The sequence below is a fragment of the Geotrypetes seraphini genome, chromosome 4 (genome assembly GCF_902459505.1).
Source record: "Geotrypetes seraphini chromosome 4, aGeoSer1.1, whole genome shotgun sequence".
Taxonomy (NCBI): Eukaryota; Metazoa; Chordata; class Amphibia; order Gymnophiona; family Dermophiidae; genus Geotrypetes; species Geotrypetes seraphini.
In genome coordinates this window covers 305,584,586-305,605,079 of record NC_047087.1, presented here as the reverse complement: position 1 = coordinate 305,605,079, position 20,494 = coordinate 305,584,586, and the positions used below count along the sequence as shown (strand labels likewise).

The 20,494-nt window shown below is 44.0% G+C and overlaps 1 protein-coding gene across 6 annotated transcripts in view; it reads right to left on the bottom strand.

Annotated features, from left to right (window-relative positions):
- PDCD4 (programmed cell death 4) overlaps positions 1–18,364 on the bottom strand; it is a 134,817-nt gene extending 116,453 nt beyond the window's left edge. For 3 of the 6 annotated variants that reach the window (XM_033941741.1, XM_033941742.1, XM_033941745.1), the window contains exons 1-2: positions 18,040–18,159; positions 17,688–17,802 (exon numbers count right to left, since the gene is read on the bottom strand). In XM_033941741.1, the coding sequence (XP_033797632.1) occupies positions 17,688–17,802; positions 18,040–18,060 (136 nt within the window). In that variant the 5' untranslated portion in view covers positions 18,061–18,159. The other 3 variants (XM_033941747.1, XM_033941743.1, XM_033941746.1) reach the window with 3 other exon arrangements.
- Between the last annotated feature and the right edge of the window lie 2,130 nt (positions 18,365–20,494).

Here is a 20,494-nt window from a genome sequence, read left to right as displayed (position 1 = left end):
AGGTGTTTTTTTTTAGAAAATGTGTCCCCCAATTGATTAAACAGCAGTAGGATGCCTACCGCTGCCTACAATCAGAACGCTGTTTATAGCAGTGTTCTTCAACCACCGGTCCATGGACCGGTGCCGGTCCACAGAAATTTCCTGCCGGTCCATCAGGTTGGCATGTGCATCAGGCCCAAAACTGTGTTCTTCAACTGCCGTTCTGCAGTGCAATTGATGCGTTGTTAATAAGATTATATTGTGTGTATATATGAAAAATGAATGGAAAAAACAGTGTTACAATTAGGACTATGGGGGCAGGGTCTGGGGTGGAGATTGGGTAGAGATGGGCAGGGTCTGGCCCACGACTTAGCCCAGTGTTCTTCAACCGCTGGTCTGCGGACCGATGCCGGTCCACAAAATAATTATTTTATTTCTGCCGGTCCATAGGTGTAAAAAGGTTGAAGAACACTGGTTTATAGAATTTGCCCCATAAGGTCTATGGCCCAGAAATAACGAAGAAAAAAAGACATTTTAATTTAATAATGAAACTGTGATTACAGGGCAGACTAGATGGGCCAGTCAGGTCTTTCTCTGCAGTCATTTACTGTTACTATGATAATTTGGTTGCATGGCTGAGAGAAAGAAGAGCAGACAAAAACTCTTCAAGCTATTGGAGGCGATTCCTGTAATGTAAACATACTGGTTGAGAGAGAGGAGTAATGCATTATGTTAAGAAGAGGCTAAATAAGAAGCTTGTGTGGATTATCTGTAACCCGCACACAGCAAATTACCATTCAGGCACTTGATGACTGCTTTACATGACAAAATATTAAGCAACAACAAATGCACATGTCTCATTGCTACTAAACTGGAAATAAATAGAAAATGATCAGGTGAGGCATAATTTTTCCATCGTTCACTGAAGAAACATTCCCATAGTTCAAAAATCCAGTGATCTCTTCATGATAAACATTCTAGAATTCTTCATTAGATCAGCAAGATAAAAACGTGTAGACTCGGTTCTATACCATAGCTTTGATCTGTGCTTAAGTCTTCGATCAATTCATCAGTGAGCTAAGGAAGATTAGGGCTAATAGAGATTTTAGTAAAATCAGGTTTCTTTAAGCACAGAAGATTAATCCAGAGACTAGTGGGTTGTGCCCATCTACCAGTAGGTGGTCCTTTAGTATTGCTCTTTACTGTTTTTTGGTGTTTTTTAATGACGTTTATATATATTTTCAAAACTTATTTTCCACTTATACCTTTGGATTACAAAACAAAAAGTCACAACATAAAAACACCAAAAACCAGAATAGAACAAAATATATAAATAACATTTCCATTAATCACTTCATTCCTTCAGTCACTGCTTCTTAACCACTTAAAAGGCTTCTTTTTGTTTAACCTCCAACATGAATAAAAATATTTACAGAATACTGACACCAACAGAAAAAATTCTATAACCTCAGAAAAGACTACCACAAAACACAATCAAGGTGGGATCCTGAATTCATCTACTGCACCTAAAGGAAAGAAAATTATTAGGTGAGACATAATTTTTCCTTCCTTAGCGCCAGCAGCAGATGAATCCAGACTCTAGTGGGATGTAGGAAAGCAGTCCTCAATTAGGGAGGAAAACAGTCTCCGTCCCCATAAAGGTTCCCACTGCTACCCTTTGACAAAGATTCATAAGAACCTGGAAATAACACCGGAACATCGATTGTTTCCGAGACCTTCCATTTTGAAACTTCTAGCTCAATTTGTTGACTATTTTTTAAAGCCTGCAATATTAAAAGTCACCTCTTTTTTGCGGTATAACACTCATTTGTTGAAATGTTTAGAAAATATCCATATTACTGAATCTACAATTTTTGTCATGGTATACCTTAGAATAGCACAATAGAAGGCACTGGATGTCACTGCATCAACCTTTTCAACAAGAACTGAACCCCAACAAATATCTACAACATTTTTGATGGAGTTATCCAAATTGGTTATACAAAAGAACTATTTTTGGTTTCAGGGGGGAGTTTTTTGAACAAAGACAAGGGGTGGCAATGGGAGCCTCTTTGGCCCCCTTTGTAGCAGCTACATTGTACATGGCTGTGTTTGAAACAAAGCACATTTATTCATCTGATTGGTTTCTGACTATCCCCTTTTGAAAACGCTTTTTGGATGACATTTTGTTTTTTTGGAATGATTCTGAAGATTGACTACAGGAGTTTACAAGTTGGCTTAATGCTTTGGACCCCAATTTGCAATTCACTGTGCACTACAATTATGCTACAATTGAATTCTTGGATGTTGTTAACAAATGATATGGAAATACTGTCAATACTTCTGAGTACCAAAAGCCTACTTCGCGGATCACTTACATTTTGAGAGTTTCCATCCGTATCGTTTAAAATCAAGTTTGCCTATCAGTCAATTTCTCCATGCGTGGAGTATTTGCTCTGTGTATGTGTTATGTGAACGGCTTAGGTTTAAGCAGGGTAAAAGGGCTAGATTCACTAAGCCCACCGATCAAGTTCCGACCCCTTAGCAACCCCTTTGCGACCCTATTTCCCTCCAACCTGATTCACTAACTTCTGTCCCGATCATCCTCCGATCCACGCATGCAAATGAGGGGGGAACGGCATTCAAATGTAGGCAGGCAGCAATTCACTAAAAAAAAAAAAATGAGGGACACCAACTGGGCTGACCGATCCAAAAATAAGTGACTGCTGAGGACCAGTCGCTCAGGTCCTTTCCTTCTGCCCAGCTTCTCTGCTCTGACTCTCCTGCCCTTCCCCACAGTGCAAACCCGTGTTATAATATGGTATACAATATGTATAAGGTGATTGGAAAGTACTTGAAGGGTGGGGGGTGGGAGACGGGATAAAAAAATTTGTTCAGAATATTATGTAATAAATATAAAAGTGATATTGTGTATTCATTAGTTGTAACTCAATATTTTGTACACTTCATGTAAAATATGAAAATGAATAAAGAATTATAAAAAAAAAAAAACACAGGCTTGCGAAAAAAAAAAAAAGTAAAGTTTCTTGCTCTGCCGGGCACGGAGGGCCAGCGCACACAGATGGTCTGCGCTTGTGTCGGGATCGCTGTAGAGCAAACCGGGAGGTCAGTTGGGGGCGTGATTTCAATCACCCTCATTTGCATGCAGGCGGTTCATGAATCAGCCCCCGGCCATGGATCGGATCCAATCCGTGGCCTTAGTGAATCTGGGCCTAAGTTTTAAAATAAATTTTAAACAACATGTTTATCGATTATGGAAAAGATTTAGAGTAAGGTGTTATCTTGAATCAGTCATATGTAAATCAAATAAAAGAGTATACTATGCTCAAAGGGACCTATTATTACAATATAAAACTACTATGGATTCAGATAAGCAAGTAGTAAGCAGTATTACCTTTCACTACAATGACTTCAAAAATAATATGATTTATTCACTGACATTGGTGGATGCTACAGTTCCATGCCTATTTTGAGAATCATCCTATTTGTGCTTTTCACCACTGCAAAATTATTGGAGACTATGGGCTAGATTCACTAAGCAAACCGATCATGTACCAATCGGTTTGCGCTCACTTTCCTACTACAGCTCGATTCACTAACCTTCCTCCAGACTCCATCCGCACCCTATCCGATCTGCACATGCAAATGAGTAAAAAGGCATGTAAATTTCTAAAGGCATCGATTCATGAAACCATTTCGTCCAAACCGACTGTCCTTTTCGTTCCAAAAAGTATTGACTGCTGAGGACCAATCGCTTTATATCCTCACCGACTATTCCTGCCTAGCAACTGCCGCGTGCAAGTTAAGAACTCCATTAAAAATATATATCTACCCCGCAAAAAATCCAAAATATATCTAAACTTTAAATATATGTAAACTTTCATGCACATTAGCATTAGAAATATTTTTTTTTATTTTTTTGGAATGCGCATAGCGAGCGCAGGAGTGAATCTTGGATTTGTAATGTGCATGGTGAGAAAATCGTGGATTAACCCCGTGCTCTCCTTACGCATTGTACATTTCATATAATCAATGCCAGATTTTTTTAAAAAATCAAAAATAACTTTTAAGGGCCAGCTATCCCTCCCCCCTTTCCTTCCAGCTAGTTTGTCGCATGCATCCGACGTCACAGGGACGCCTTTGGTTGCTTCGTGCATCACGGCAGAAAAAGCCGCACAGCCTCCTGGGATTCGTAGGGTGTATATAACAGCGCGTGATCCCAGCGTATTCAACTGCTGTTAACTGTTATGCCTTATAGCAACTTAACAGTTCTTTTCCTGAGAGAAATGTTAAGCTGTTTGGAAGCGCGCAATAAACTTTGAGATCGATCCGTAAAAAAAGGACGAACTCGAAGAATTCCACAGCTTGCTCACAAACCTCCAATGTTATTTCTCCTTAAACCTCTCCAACAATTTTTTCAAAAAGCTATGGTCACAGCTTATACAGCTTGCAACAGCACTTAAGAAAAAAGAGAGGTTGGCAATAACTACAGTTCCTATATTGCATTTTTTTTACAACAACAATGCTTTGCTGTAGGCGCATTCTGAGCCCGCCAATGACGTCCGCGATTAAACCCCGTCCCATTTCTACGCAGTGAAGTCCTAAAGAGCTAGCGCACACATGTTGATCGATGTTACAGCGAGACGTGGGGGCGTGTTTACGATTTGATCATTTGCATGGACAAGCTTTACTGAATCAATCGGCCAGAATGACTTGGAACAGATGGGACATGAATAGGATAGATTTGTGGACTTTAGTGAATCTAGCCCTATCTTACCTAAAGAAGAATTAATTATGAAGATCATATGACAACCAGTTTGAGCCACTTTACATGTAACAACTGTCAATGGTGTGAACTGGCCCTAATAGGATCACATTGGACATATTCTTCTTCACGGCCAACTTTTATATCTCGTTCTACACTACTTGTAATTCTAGTAAGTATTTATTTATCTACCCTATGGTTTATTTTATGTGGAATGTAATTCTAGACCAATTAAATTGTGTCTCACTGAGCACAAATCAAGAATTGTGAATGGGGTGTTAACAGCCCTGCTAGTCCAGCACTGGTTGGATTGTTCTCCAACTGATTGGATTGTTGGAAAAAACTGAAAAGGAAAATTGACAGCATTCAACTAGGGTGGGAGGGAGGAAACACTGAATATAGGTTAAACTATAAAGAACAAAGGGCAGGATTCACTAAACCTCCAAACCGTGCAAGATCCATTTCCTATTGCATGCCAGCCGACTGATTCAGTAAAGGCCTGCATGCAAATGGAGACGATCGTTAGCACACCCCCTACACGCCCCCCATACCCATGGCCAGAGCGATCCCCGCTCATGCGCACACCCTTTGGAGGGGCCAGGGCACCTCAGCCAATCAGGGACTTCCCTAGGGAGGAGTCTAAGGAAGTCCCTGATTGCCTCGAAGGAGCAGGAGGGATTGGGCACCCCTCCTGCTCCCAACAAATGTAAAGGTACTGGGGTGGGAGGGCCGGGCCCGACCACTTAGGCCGACCAGGGGTTGGCTGGGGGGTGGGAGGCCTAGGAGCAGGAGGGACCGAGCACCCCTCCTGCTCCCAACTTTGGTGTCGGGGGTGGGCCGTGCCAGGTCCCAGCCTGGCTGGGTTAGTCGGTCTATGGAGCAGGAGGGACCAGGTACCCCTCCTGCTCCCAACATTTTTGAAGGTACGGGGAGGGAGGGGAGGTGGGTCTGGCCAGCCCGGCCCGACCAAGGGTGGACCGGTCGGGTATGGTAGCCCAGTGTGGGGAAGGCCATGCCGGCAGGAGGGAGGCCTAAGGAGCAGGAGGGACTGAGCACCCCTCCTGCTCCCAACTTTCACATACCAGAGGGGGTTGTTGGGGTGGGCAGTTGCAACTTAAAAAAAAAAAAAACCAACAACTTTTCCTTCGCGCGGGCTGGCTCTCCTGCTCCCACCTTCCAGGCAATCTTGCCGCCCAGACTCTCCTGCTCTCTGCCGCCTTCCGTACAGTGCGAGCCCACGGGTTTAAAGCGGGGCTGCACTACTGCATGCAGCACAGCTTTAAACCCGCGGGCTCGCACTGCAGGGAAGGCGGCAGAGAGTATGAGCTCAGGGCAGAAAGCAGGGCTAGAAGATCGGGGCAAGCAGGCAGGAGATACGGGGCAGAGCAGGGCATCTATGGAGCTGGAGAGTCGAAAAGACGTTTTCGACTGGTCTCCAGCATTCGCTTCTTGGGTTGAGCGGCCAGCCCAGTCAGAAATTTTGTGTAGTGAATTGGGTCGCTGTCCAATTTGCATGCGTTTCACCTCATTTGCATGCATGGATTCGAAACGGATCGCAGGAGAGGTAAGTGAATCAGGACGGATGGAAATTTGATAGTAAAGTGGTTGCAAACCGATCGGTACACGATTGGTTTGCTTTGTGAATCTAGCCCTAAATATGGAGATTTAATGAAGTTTATAGCTGATCCAGTCCGGCTTTTGCGTTTCACTGTTGCTCTTCCCTGAAGCCATGAACTGTGGGGTATCAACTTGAGCTTTTTTGAAATCTTTTCTATAAGTTAATGCAATTGTTGTTCATATTTTGAAGACTGAATTTTCACACATTTGATGATTTTTTTTAGTGGAACACTTCCCTGACAAACTTTTCTATATGCAATTGTTGTTCATATTTTGAAGACTGAATTTTCACACATTTGATGATTTTTTTTAGTGGACCACTTCCCTGACAAAGAAGTCAAAACACTGGCCGTGTTGGCAGTGGAAATAGTAAAGAGAGTGAGGAGGGAACTGTACATATCAACCAGAGATAAAGTTGTTGAGATTTATTTAAAACTAATAAAACATTAAAACCAATCTATGCTGCAGACCAGACACTGTCCATATTTTGGTTTGAAAGCCTGCCTCAGTGTCTGGTACTCTCTTGCAACATCAGACACAATGCCAACCTTTGTTATCTGGACATTTTTTTTTCCAAATTGGGCTAGTCCCAGTCTGTTCTCCACTTTCCTTGTGTCAGTCTTTTCCTAAATTATTTTCCAGGTTTGTCTTTCCAATTCTTCTCTCTCCTCTTTTCTTCCTTTTCTTCTTTACCTCTGTCTGGCACTGAACTTTCTGAGGGGGGGGGGGTGTCCTACTTTTGTCTTACCCATGTTTATATCTGCCTATTTCATTTTACCCTCATTCAGTCTCCTTTCTACCTATAAGCTTTTCCCATCTTCCTCTATCCCCTCTGTCTCTTTCCTTCCCAAGTCTATCGCCTCACCCCATCTTTCTTCCTCTTCCTGCTTTCCCCATTTCCATTCTCTGTATATAACCTCTCAAGAGGAGGACTGGCCTAATGGTTAGAGCAGCTGCCTCAGCATCCTGAGGTTGCGAGTTCGATTCCCACTGCAACTGATTGTAACTCTGGGAAAGTCACTTAACATTTCATTACCCCAGGTATAAAATTTTATTTATTTATTTGGTTTTATATCCCGTCCTCCCAGGAGAGCTCAGAACGGGTTACATGTTTACATACATAACAAAGCATAGTAAAATATAACATGACATGGTGTGACACAGCATGACAAGCATTGCATGACAAAACATAGGATGGCAGCTTAGCATGGCAAAAAATCATATATACAAGCTTAGCACAGCATGATAAACATAGTATTACAAGTATAGCATGGCAGACATTGTATTATATATTCAAGCATAGCATGGCAAACACACACACACATATACATCAGTTAAAGAGTTCCCCACGCCCCCCTCTTCATTGCCTGTAATTTTGTTAAAATTTTGTAAATCCGTGTGTCACTGCGGACCTTAATTAATGGATGTGAACCGCCTAGAACTTATATACAGTGGTGCCTCACACAACGAACTTAATCCGTTCCAGGAGCAAGTTTGTTATGTGAAACGTTCGTTGTGTGAAACGCGTTTTCCCATAAGAATACATTTAAAACAAAATAATTCGTTCTGCAGCCCTGTTTTCCCATAAGAATACATGTAAAAGAAAATAATTCGTTCTGCAGCCCTACATTTCCCTCCCTCCACCTCACCTTATATGCAGAGTCTGCCAGCCCTCTCCCTCACCCAGCCGCACGCTTCCAAACCTGTCTGGCTCTTACGTCGGGTTGAGAACCTTTGCTCTAGGAGAAGCGATCCTTGTTAAAGAGCCCCGAACCTGCTACCAAAGGTTAAACCGGAGGCGGAAGGGTTAAACAATTCTCATTTTAGCTCTTGAGCCTGACTAACATCGGCTGTTCCCTGCAGAGACGGTACAGAGGGTTTTACTTTATCGAGCGGGGAGGGACGGGGGAGAGGTGGGGCCGCCCAGGTAGAGAGAGAGAGACCAGCATCAAGACGCATTTACCGTGGCCTGGGACGCCAGTTCCCACCGGAGGACCAAAAGTTTTCTGTTTGGTGAAGGCGGCCGGGGACGGGAGAGATGTGCGGAGCTGGAGGTGCGGGGCGGCTACTGCTGCTGCTGTGCGGACTCTTCCAGGCCTGGCAGCGGATAGGTAAGCGCAGAACCGGGCGCAAGTCCTCGCGGGCCACCTCTGGGGGAGAGGGTTTGCGGAGTGGGCCTCGAGACTTGGGCGGGGGAGGGGGGGGCTTGTTTTGTGCTCTCTTTCTCAGGCGGGTAAATGCACCTTTGTGCTCTTCAGGTTGGGGAGGGGGAAGGACTGAGGGCGAGTTGGGTGGAAGGAGGGAACTGAAGACAAGACTTTTTTCCGGCTTGTCTGTTCGTCTGGGAAAAGGCTTCCAGGAGCGCACAGTTTCGGCTTAATCCCGCGCCATGTGCGTGTAAAGGGTGGGAGGGAGGGGAATGTCCTGTCCTGTCCCCAGGCGGCGGGGGGGGGGGAGGTTTAAAAATATGCGGTGGCGGTGGGGGGAGGTTTAAAATATGTAGCGCCACTGAACGATGCAGCTCGGGCGACTTCGTTGTGTGAAACGAAGTCCGTTGTACGAATCAAGACAAGAAGTTCGTTGTGCGCAGCGTTCGCTGTGCGAGGCGTCCGTTATGCGAGGCACCACTGTATATATATATATATATATATAGAGAGAGAGAGACAGAGAGAGAGACCTGTCATGAGGAAAAACCGTGCTCTAAAACCCTCAATCCCTAAAGCTAAGCCAGTTCAGCAGCCAGAGAATAGGGTTTTAAACAAGAGAGCCATCCACCAGGAAACTTAGTAGGGAGGGCTCCCAAACCACAGCTAACCACAGTCTGATTGCCATTATTCCTTTTCCAAGAGCAGAGAAGTTTCCCTGCAAAACCAAGCTGTGAAACAGAGAATAAACCTAGAAAGGGGCGGGGCTACAACTGGGAAGCTGCAAGCATGTAAGCCTTCAGATGTGAAGCAGAAAAGAAATAAATTAAACTCAGCTGAGGCTGGAAGAGAGATCTGAGCCCAGCACACAGCTCCATGTTGGACATTCCCTCCACAGAGAAAGAAATGCAGCTCTTTGCCACCCAGAGAAGGACAAACAGAAATTCCCCAAGCAGCTAAGTACTGGGACCTTGCAGATGGATTTGTAAGGGAAAGGCAAAGTTATGCTACAGAGGAGGAAAGGGAAGATTGGCAAGACAGCTCCTCTAACTCTCAGGAAGGGGGAGAGGAAATGGGAAATGTAAATGAAGTAGGTATGAAAATAACTGATTATGAATGTGACTTCAGTAATATGGGTGGGAGAGCCAAAATAACACCCATGAAGAATATAACGTGTTAGAGGAAAATATGAAGCTTTAATGTAACTGCTTCTCAGCACTGCTCTTTCAAATGTTTCTCCACCCCGCATATTAAAGTATGTAAGTAAGTGTGTGCATAAGTGTGTGCAACCAGGGAGATGCAGTTCCCTGAATAAACCTCCAAGTGGCCTTGAAGTAAAAAGGGGTCTCTGGAAACTCCGATTGTTTCCACCCCTACTGCTAGGCAAAACAGGAGAGGTCCAAAAAATCAAAGCAGTGAAAATGATAATTTGGAAAGCCAATGAAAAGTGTGGTGTCGTTTTTTTCTCCTTTGATTGTTTTTGGACTGGCTAGAATGTACCAGTTATTGCACTGAGGAAGGGGAGTAAGCAGGCACAGCGCTCCCAAACTGGAGACCCAGCTACCTGGGGGTAGGGGTCCAAACACAGCTGCACTATTATTTTGCTTTATTATTGTGGTCAATTGAAGCCCCGAGAGAAATGAACTTTAAACTGAAATGCAGCACAATGGCAATGATTGTTTAATCCATATGAAGACTGAACTATATAGAATTATCACTGGGTTTAAGGCTGATATTCTTTTGGGTTTTTTTTTTTCTTGTAATTGAAGGAGAGTGACTAACCACTATTTTGAACTGAATCCAGAATAGTCCGTGTTTTTCTTTTCACCAACCAAATCAAAGGCAACCAAAATCTTGCCTGCAGCCCGAGCCGGGTCTTTCACTAGCCAAGGACCTAGCCCGGCCACACTATATATATAAACTTTTTTTTTTTTAATTAAACTTACTAAACCACTTAGCATGCAGGAAAGTCTTGCATAAAAATCTGCTAAGCCCATTTCTTTGCTAAGATTAATAAAAGGACATCTAGATCAGTGGTTCTTAAACCTGTCCTAGGACAAATGCTTGAGTAACTCAATAAATTCATGTAAACTGTTCTGGGCTCCTTGAGAAGAATGGTATAGAAAATTAATTTTAAAAAAAAAATATATATATATATATATATGAATCTGTGATTAGTAAGGAGATGAGCGGCAGTGGAAAGTAGGTGAGGGTTGAAGGAAGGAAGAGGATGGGACATGATATACCACTTTTTCTGTGTGGTTACAATCAGTGGTTATCAAGTCCCATCCTCTTCCTTCAGCCCTCACCTACCTTCCACTGCCTCTCATCTCCTCACTAGCCACAACTTCATTCCTGTCTCCCCTATCTTCCCTTGCCTCCAGGCCATTCTTTTATTCTATCTCCTACTGCCTCTCTTTCACCATCTTTTTAACCTCATTTCCACCTCTCACTCAACTACTTCCTATCATAAAACTCTCCAAAACCCCATCCCTTTTCAATGCCGCTCATCTTCTTTCCAGGCTCCCAAGTCATTCACATCAAGTCCTTACTATCCCGTGAGATTTCCACTCCATCTCTCCCATCCATAATTCCCTACTCTGCCCACCAACACTTTCCCACTCAATCATTCAAGTCCTAATCATCATTTGCTCCATTTTCCTCTTCTCCTTCTTATGCTTTTTCTAGGGTCTCCAGTCCAGTTGACATTTCTCTTTCTTCATATCCACTATCATTCCCTCTACATCCCTATCTTTTATGTCTTGCATCTTTGCTCTGTGTCCCTGTCCCCTTCACCATGTTCAGCATCTGCCCCATGTCCAGCATTATCCCTCTTGTCCCTGTCCCTCCCTATATACAGCTTCTTCTCCTCTTCTCCCATTCTCTTATACACCCAACCCCAGGGTCAGTATATCTCCCCTCTCTCTCCCTTGGTTCCTCCCTACAATATTACATTTCTCTTACAGTGTGGATATAAAATCTCTCCTACTCATCCAAGCTCTTTTTCTTCAACTCTCTCTTCAATCCAGCATCTTTTTCTTCTCCTCCCCCTGTCTGCCCTCTCTGTCCCTCACCTCCCTACCCCACATTCTGGCATCTCTCCCCCTCCTTTCCCTTCTTCACATCCTGACATCACTTGTATAATGTACCATTTCTTCCCTCTACCCTATGCAAACTGGTATCCCCTCCTCCCCCTCAGTGGTCCTCCAACTTTCCTGCAGGCTGCTAACAACATCTAAAAGGAAAGCAAAGTGCATCCACATGGACCCGGAAGTATTTCCTCTAGTGTCCAGCCTATATGAACACAAAACTGCTGCCGTGCTGGTGATGCAGGGCTGGAGGGAGGGGGGTTAGCAGCTCAGGACTGCTGCCACTTCTACTGCTTTGGGGCTTGAGGGAGGCAGGGGGGATTTGCAGATCAGGACTGCTGCCAAGCTGGTGCTTCAGATCAGAAGGGAGGTGGGGTTCGCAGCTCAGGACTGCCGCCGCTTTACTGCTTGAGGGCTTGAGGGAGGGAGAGGGGGTTCATGTTAGCACCGCTGCCGCTGGTGCTTCAGGGAATTCTTTTTGCCAGTTGGGTTAGTTTCCATAGGAGGGATGCTGTAGAGGAAATACTTTCAGGGTCAGCTGGAGGCACTTTGCTTTTGTTGCAGACGCTGTCAGCAGCCCAAAGAAACGTTGGAGAGCCACTAAGTGAGAGGAGGAGCAGGCGAGAAATATCAGACCACTCGGGCAGAAGAGAGAGAAATGCCAAACTGCAAGGGTAGGGGATTTTCTGCCTTTCCCATCATCAGCACACCCAAGTACATATAAAAGGAAACAAACTATTAGAGAGGTTACTGGCCTATTAGGCTACAAAATTTTGGAAAGACATTTCTACATTCCTAGCTTTTTCAGAAACTTATAAAGTATTTAGGCAAAATGTTAATAAGTAGCATTGAAAAAGAAAAGTTTTATTAGGAATGGATAATTGATGTTAAAACAATAGTTTTTTTTTGTTACTTTTATTATTTTGTTACTTTTAACATTATGTTTTAGTAGTTCTCGGTAATATCCAGTCTCTTAACATTGTACTCTGCTAAGAACTGAAAGTATAGTAGTAGTGGATTATAAATCCAAATGTTATGTTTTAGGGGTTCCCTGACTGGAACTCTGAGCAATTGCACCCCCACCCCCTTTATACTCAATTTGAGTACCTTTGTGAGTAGAGCAGCTTATCCCTTGCCTCAGGAAGCAGATTGTTTTGAGTAGCCCCCTGCACACCCCCAACATCTCCCCTTCAATCTTTTATGTGGTGAGGTTATCCACAGTAAATAGATTTTTTAAGTCATCACGTACAGTACATGTAATGATATTTTTAAAATAAGCTGTTAAGTTTTCCTCACTCACATGCAAGTTTTGAAGCCTGTTGGTCCGACAGGCATGACTGGGAATATATGCAGTTCATGGCAAATCAAAGAGATTGGCACTACCTCCATGAAGGAGAAAAAGATGACAGTGATGTCACAGCATCCCTCATGACAGAGGTGTTAGTGAGGAAACACTTTACAGTCAAAATCACAAAGGAAAATAAAGTGCAGATTGCACAAAGAGAGACATGTTTGCAAATGGCAAAGAGACTGGCTGCTAAAGGTACACCACCTATTTCCGGCACCCTTGGTGCCAAACCCTTTCTGGATTAACCATTTTCCAAAACCAACGGTAGTCATATTTAGAACAAGCTCTAACCTCTGTTTCCCTAATACCTCTTTAAATCTTTGCCGGCAGCAAGCAACATCTGCAACCTGCTGCTCGAGCCAGCCTCAGCTGTCCTTCTAATGTCACTTCCTAGTCACAAGAACAGGAAGTCATGTCAGAGTGAGAGTTGAGGCCGGCATGAGGAGCAGGTTGTAGATGCTGCTTGCTACCAGACTAAAGAAGTTGCCAGGGCATCTGTTGCCAGAAAATCGGTGGTGTACCCTATACAAGAGACAAAACAGGAGTTGGATGTGTTGTTTGCAGGGAGGGGAGACAGAATGCTGTAAATAGAAAAACACCATTCTAATCATATCTGTAAAAAGAATGAGGTGTAGACCATTAAGTGTAGATAAAAAGTCTTATTTTACAACAACTTGATGACAACCTCTTATCTGTATTAAAACCTAGGTAAACACTAAGTATCTTATGATAATATAAACCACACATAACTTTGAAAAGCAAGTTAAAGTTGCAGCATATACCTTATATACTCTAACATAAGTTGATCCGAATCTAAGTTGAGACCCCCCATTTTTCCCCCAAAAGGAGGAAAAATGGTTGACTCGAATATGACAGGGGCTTAATATTCAAGTGCCATGCCCTGCCGGGATCTGCACCCAGTGTCCTCTCCCTCACGCCCTCCCCTACCAGGCTCTGCACCCAGCCCCCTTCTCTCCCTGCCCTGCAAAGCTCCGCACCCAGCTTCCTTCCCTACCAGGTTCTGCATCCAACCCCCTTCCCTCCCTTGCCTACCAGGCTCTGCAGCCAGCTCCCCTCACTACTTGCCAGGCTCTGCACTGTACCCTGTCTCCCCTCCCTGCTAGGCTCTGCACCCTGTCCCACCTCCTCTTCCACCTCTGGTGGTCTAGTGGTGGGCCAGGACAGAAGAGATCCCTCCCATCCCGGCCGATGCTAATAATTTTTTTTTTTTACCCCCTTCCCCCCGCGTACCTTTTCTGTTATCCCTGGTGGTCCAATGGTGTATGGGCAGGAGCAAACTTTCTGCACTGCACACCTCCTTCCAGGCTAGGGGCTCGTGGCGCACAGGCACACAGGATCAAGCTCTTGAGCTCCCGCCTGGCCCTGCACCGCTTGCTGAATGGCTGCCGCAGGGACCCTCGACCACCAGAGGGCATCCGCTGAAAATCAGGGGAGGGAAGTTTCATAGCGACTCCAGAAAGTACTTCTTCACCGAAAGAGTGGTAGATCATTGGAACAAACTCCCACTGCAGGTGATTGAGGCCAGCAGCGTGACAGATTTTAAGAGAAAATGGGATACTCACGTGGGATCGCTAAGGGAGTGAATTCAGGGGGGCAGATACTTGAAATGGCAGACTTGGTGGGCTATAGCCCTTTTCTGCCGTCATTTTCTATGTTTCTATGTTTCACCAATTCAGCAAGCGGCACAGGGCAGGAGTGAGGAAAGTTTGTTCCTGCCCATACACCACTGGACCAACAGGGATAACAGAAAAGGTACATTGGGGGGGGGGTGTAAAAAAAATTATTAGTATCAGCCAGGACGCGAGACGGGAGAGATTCTTCCTGTCCTGATCTATCAGAGGCCTGCATCAAGTCCGGGAGGGGGGTTGTGTGATGACCCAAATATACAATGAGACCCCCCATTTTCAGGCCATTTTTTGGGCCCAAAAATTTGTCCTATATTCGAATATATATGGTACCCCATCTTTAACAAACACATTACGTGGGTTTTAGCACCGGCAGTGGCAGTAACTGCTCCAACGCTCATAGGAATTCTATGAACATCGGAGCAGTTACCGCTGCTGCCGGCACTAAAACCTGCGCTATGCATTCATAAAAGAGGGGGATAGTTCAGCAATAACTAAATAACCACATACAAAACTCTCTCTTATACAAGTAGGAGATCTATGTACAGTACAAGAGTAGATACACTGGCCAAAACATTTCAGAAGCAGTTTCATTCAAACTTTTTCTCTTTTTATTTTTAGTGTACATTATTTGCTAATAGTACACATTAAAAGTGAAACAATAAACAAAATATTCCTCTTTCCTTTTGAAGTAAAAAGGAAATGATTGGTGCTTGACCCAAGTTCTGTTGTGCTTTTTGGTTTCAGAACAAATGTACATCCCTTAATTTACTAAGGGGTCCTTTTACTAAGCTGTGGTAAAAAGTGGCCTTAATGCTCCCTCATGCAGGTTTTTCCTAAACACTAAGATCATTTTTACTGCAATAGGGTGGCTGATTTTCTACTTTTTTCTATTGGTGGTTATGCACTAATGTTGCTATTAGCACACAATAAATGCACAAGCAGAAAAAAGTGAGGTCGAAAGGGTAGTCCTTCTTAGGAACAACAGTCTTTATTGGAGAATTACATGAAACGGATTATAGCTCAGCTCGACATAGCCAGCATTTTGACACACAGTTTTAGATAGATATTAATTTTACAAATTAGTTTATTCATGGTTTCTATTATGGCACACACTGTTTTAGATAGATATTAGTCAAATGAGCTTGTGTATTTGTTTTTTATCCGAGTATAGTAGTATATTAATGGTATGTTTTATATTCAAGATATTTTTACGTATTTATATATGTTAATATACATATACATTTTTAAGAAATTGATGTACAGTAGAATCTCAGTTAACCAGTACTCAGTTAACTGGCAACTCTAACCCAACTGGCAAAAAACATTCCCCGAAGCACCAGTGTCAGCAGTCCTGAGCCACAAACCCCCCTCCCTCCCTTAAGCCCCGAAGCAGTAAAGCAGCGGCAGTCCTGAGCCACGAACCCCACCTCCTTCCCAACCCGAAGCACCAGCTTGGTAGCAGTCCTGATCCGCAAATCCCCCTCCCTTCCTCAAGCCCCAAAGCAGCAGAAGCGACAGCAGTCCTGAACTGCTAACCCCCCTCCCTCCAGCCCTCCAGCACCAGTGTGACAGCAATCCTGAGCTGCAAAGCCCCAAAGCAGGCGGTGGTCCTGAGCCATGAACTCTTTCGCTCCCTCCCTCCCTTACCCGAAACAGCAGCCAATCAGCAGGAGATAGCACTCAAAACAGGCTGCTCGCGGTCAGCCCGGGCTGGGCCTTTCCTCTGAAGCGTCAGAAGGGACTGGCCGCAAGCAGCCTATTTTGAGCGTTGCCTCCTGCTGACTGCCTGCTTATCCTGGTGAGGAAGGGAGCAATGGGGTTCGTGGCTCAGGACCACCTGGTGCTTCAGGCTTGAGTGAGGGAGGAAGGGAAGGAGGGGGGATTTGCGGCTCAGAACCACTGCCGCACTGGTGCTTCGGGGCGAGAGGAAAGGGGGAATGAGATCTGTCCGTCTTAGACAAGGTTTCTAACACAGCACTCTCAATCAACCAGAAAAACAGTTATCCTGTATCCACCAATCCTCTTGGGTGCCGGGTAACTGAGATCCTACTGTATATTTTAATTTGTAGACTCTTGATGAAGACACATTGTTCATGTGTCAAAACACTGGCCATGTTGAGCTGAGCTGTAATTCATTTCATGTGATTCTCCAATAGAGATTGTGTGTTCCTAAGGAAGGACTTTTTTCTGCTTGTCCAGTTATCTTTTTGATGTAATCCTCTTAGAACTGCAAGGTACAGGCGGAATATAAGCCATTAATGTAATGTAATGTAATGATATTAGCAGGTAGCCATTTAAAGAATTAGAGTATGAGGACTTGACACATTTTGTAGGCGTGTTAGAACTCATACTAATCCTGTTCTAATCAATTAGCATGTGGTAAGATAACTGCACTAATTGATGAGCGGAGGAATACTCACTCCAAGAAAAAATTTTAAGACTTTTATCACAAGCGGATTCGGAAATTACCACAGGATGCCATTTTAAGCTACAGTAAGCACACAATGGTGCTTACCATAGTTTAGTAAAAGGACCCATTAGTAAATAAATCCCTATAACTCTTTTAAAGAGCTTTTTTTTTTAAAAAAAAAATTTCAGCAGGAACCACCACATAGCAGGAAATCATTCAGAAACCACACTACCTCTGGGTTTGTAGAGCCCTGAATAATTATTTCCAAGGTGAAATGCCCTGTTATTTTTTGAACCTCGGTTGACAGTATTGACGAGAGGTGAGCAAATAAGCTTTGTCCGGAGCCCAAAGTGCGAGAGCAAGCCCGACACTTTTGCTGCAGGCCAATTTCTCTTTTTTTAAAAAATATAACCACCGCACATCTCACAACGAAAATCCTTACTCGACAACAACAACAACAAAAACCCATTTCGTTTTCTGTTCACACGTCTATGATGTCATCAAGCTGTGCAACAATCAAGACTTTAAATACTTTGAACTGTATGGCCATAACTCTTTAGCGCCGATTTAAAGAGCAGACTTTCTCCAAACGGCGTTAAGCCACGCTTATGAAAAACGTTAGACCTGAGCACGTGTAAAAAAATAAATAAAGAGGACGCACTTACCCACGGGACTACTGGGGAACCCGCTTGCATACTCTATTTCCATACTTCCAGTGAAGTGAGAACGGCCGCAAATAAAAACTTTTTCACACAAACGTTCTTTTTCTCCCAATCTGGCCTGAAAAAAACAAACAAACAAACCCAAATCAATCCATAAAGTATGTATTTATAGCAGAAAACGGTAACATTTTGGATTAAAGACTCCCCGTGATTCTAACTGGCTCAAAGGACGGGGCCGAGCAGCCGAAGAGAACCGTTAAAGGACGGCAAAGGCTCCGGGCAGGGCGAATGAACGCGGCTCTGTTTACGTTCAACCCCCTCCCCCCCGGGGCAGGTTCCGCCTCCGCTGCTTTACCTCAGAAAGAGACGTGGACATGGGGGGGGGGCCTGTCAGTTTGACCTTCGGTGGGGGGGGGATGGACTCTGGCTAGGCCGCACCCGTTGGTGTCACCCCCCCCCCAGGCGCGAGGTACGCTAAGCAGTTACCTGCGGGGGGTCGGCTGCCCCCTTCCCCTCCCCCTTCTCTCCGCTCAGCTCCAGCCTGTGACGTGCCCGACTCGTCTCTGTTTGTTTTTGTTTTTTTTTGCGCTTTCCCAACCCGCTAACAGCGTCACGAGCCCCCGCCGCGCTCCCGCTCCGCCGATTGGCTGAGAAACGGCCAGGGGGGAGGGCCGAAGGTGGGCGTCGGGGGCATAGAAGGAGGGGCGGGAAGGCGGGCTAATCGGTGACAGGTCGGTTAAAAAAACACACCCACCGAGGGGGGGGAGGAGGCGGGAGGCTGGTTGCCCTGTCTCAGGGCGGGCGCCGCTGTGACGGGTTGAGGCTCGCGCGCGTTCGGAGGTTGACAGGGGGCGGGGAAGGAGCGCGCCTTCCGCGGTTCACGTGCTTCAAGGTCACGTGCAAAACGGTGTTTCTTCCAGAGATGCATAGACGGGGGGGGGGGGGGGGAGAGAGGGCTACAAGTTACCAGGCCTGAGGATGTGTGCCGGCCCCCAACAATGAGCGAACTCCTGGGAATAGTAAATAATGTTAACGATACTTATATTTTTTTTATTCACTATTTTTTTTCCTTCTCAGTTTATATCTTTTTATTCATTCATTCAATTTTCTATACCGTTTTCCCCGAACGGTTTACATGACTTTGTTCAGGTACTCAAGCGTGTTTCCCTGTCTATCCTGGTAGGCTCACAGTCAGTTTATATCTAACAAAGAGAGAATTGGCTCACAGTAGGAATTCTCCCAGGAAGGAAAGATTGAAAGGAAAAAAAATAAAATTAGGATAAAGTTTAAATAATGTTAAGCAGGCCTGTAATTCATAAACCCCTTATATGTATGAGCCTTTTGGATGGCACTCACAGTTTTTTGAGGGCCCAGGCAGTAACTCACTGATGACTAGCATCAACCAGACAAACGTCTAGATAAGAACTACCTCATACATCATGTTGTCCTTTATAATATGTGAACAAAGCAGACATAAATAAATAAATACCTTTCAACCGTTCACTCCTGGAATAAGGCGAATAATCTCCCAAAACGTAATGAAATAAAGTGTCAATGGCTATAAAGTGCTGTGCAAAGTTTAAAAACTATATCAAAAAAGGTAATGATATTACGCCCTAGTGAAATATAAAAGGTGTAAAAGAGAAATAGAAAAATGGAAAACAGTTCATCAAAGTGTCCAGTGAAAAAAATCTAATCCTTCCTCATGCAAGTTCATAAATAGAGAATTCATTTAAAAAGTTCATGGACTAGGTGATAATAACAATTCATTGGAAGAATGTCGATTCCCTTGTTTGAAAAAACATGCTGAAATTCATAAGATTCATGCATTTATACTTTCTATAGTAGTTGATAAATACTATAGCAGTTCAAGAAAAGTTTAAATAACGTCCATCATAACCAGATTGCACATTAGCCCAAATTTGAAAAAATAAATACTTAAATGAACAGTAAAAAGCAGAATGTTGTCTGTAGAAATCTCCACTCAACAGAGCTCCATTTCGTCACCTTCATCAGGAGGGGGGATCAAAAAAGTTTTTGGAAGGGCGACGAACCACTGATAAGGCCGTAAGCCACATAAAGTCAAAGAGGGCGACGGTTAAATAATAATGCCATCAGCCACATATCCCGGAGCAGTTACAAATAGCACCGCCGCCGCCAATTATCCTTCAGTGTACTAAGGTAACTCATAATAACCATTATACCACGAAAAGATCAAAAAGGAAGAAAAAAAATCCCCAAAACAGAGAAGCTAGCAGCAACAGCCAGCCTATGAGGTAAACAACTCTAGGGCGGCAGATATAACCCTAGGGGCTCCTTTTATGAAGCCGCGCATGACTTTTTGTCACGCGCTAACTGAAAAACTAGCGCCTGCTCAAGAGGAGGTGGTAGCGGCTAGCACATCCGGCGGTTTAGCGCATGCTATTACTACGCGTGTTAAACCGCTAACGCGCCTTTGTAAAAGGAGCTCTAGGTTCTTTAGCAGTCAAAAAAATAATTTGCTTTCACTCCCCACAACAAACATGTACAAAGACATTTTGAATTATAGCTAGCATCCAAGGCCAGGACTCTTGCTTTTTTAAAACAAAGAATTATTAACAATTTCCTTGTGTAATAGGAGAAAATCTAGAAATTAAAGAACCTGAAAAAGACACAATTAATAATAATAACAGTTTCTATACCTTGAAGTTCTATGCAGTTTACAATGATTAAAAATGCTACAAATTGAATAGAACTAACAAAGTTAAAAACTAATGACTAGCAGCTCTAGAGATCAGTTATTGTGGGAAAGATTGTACAAATCAGTACTA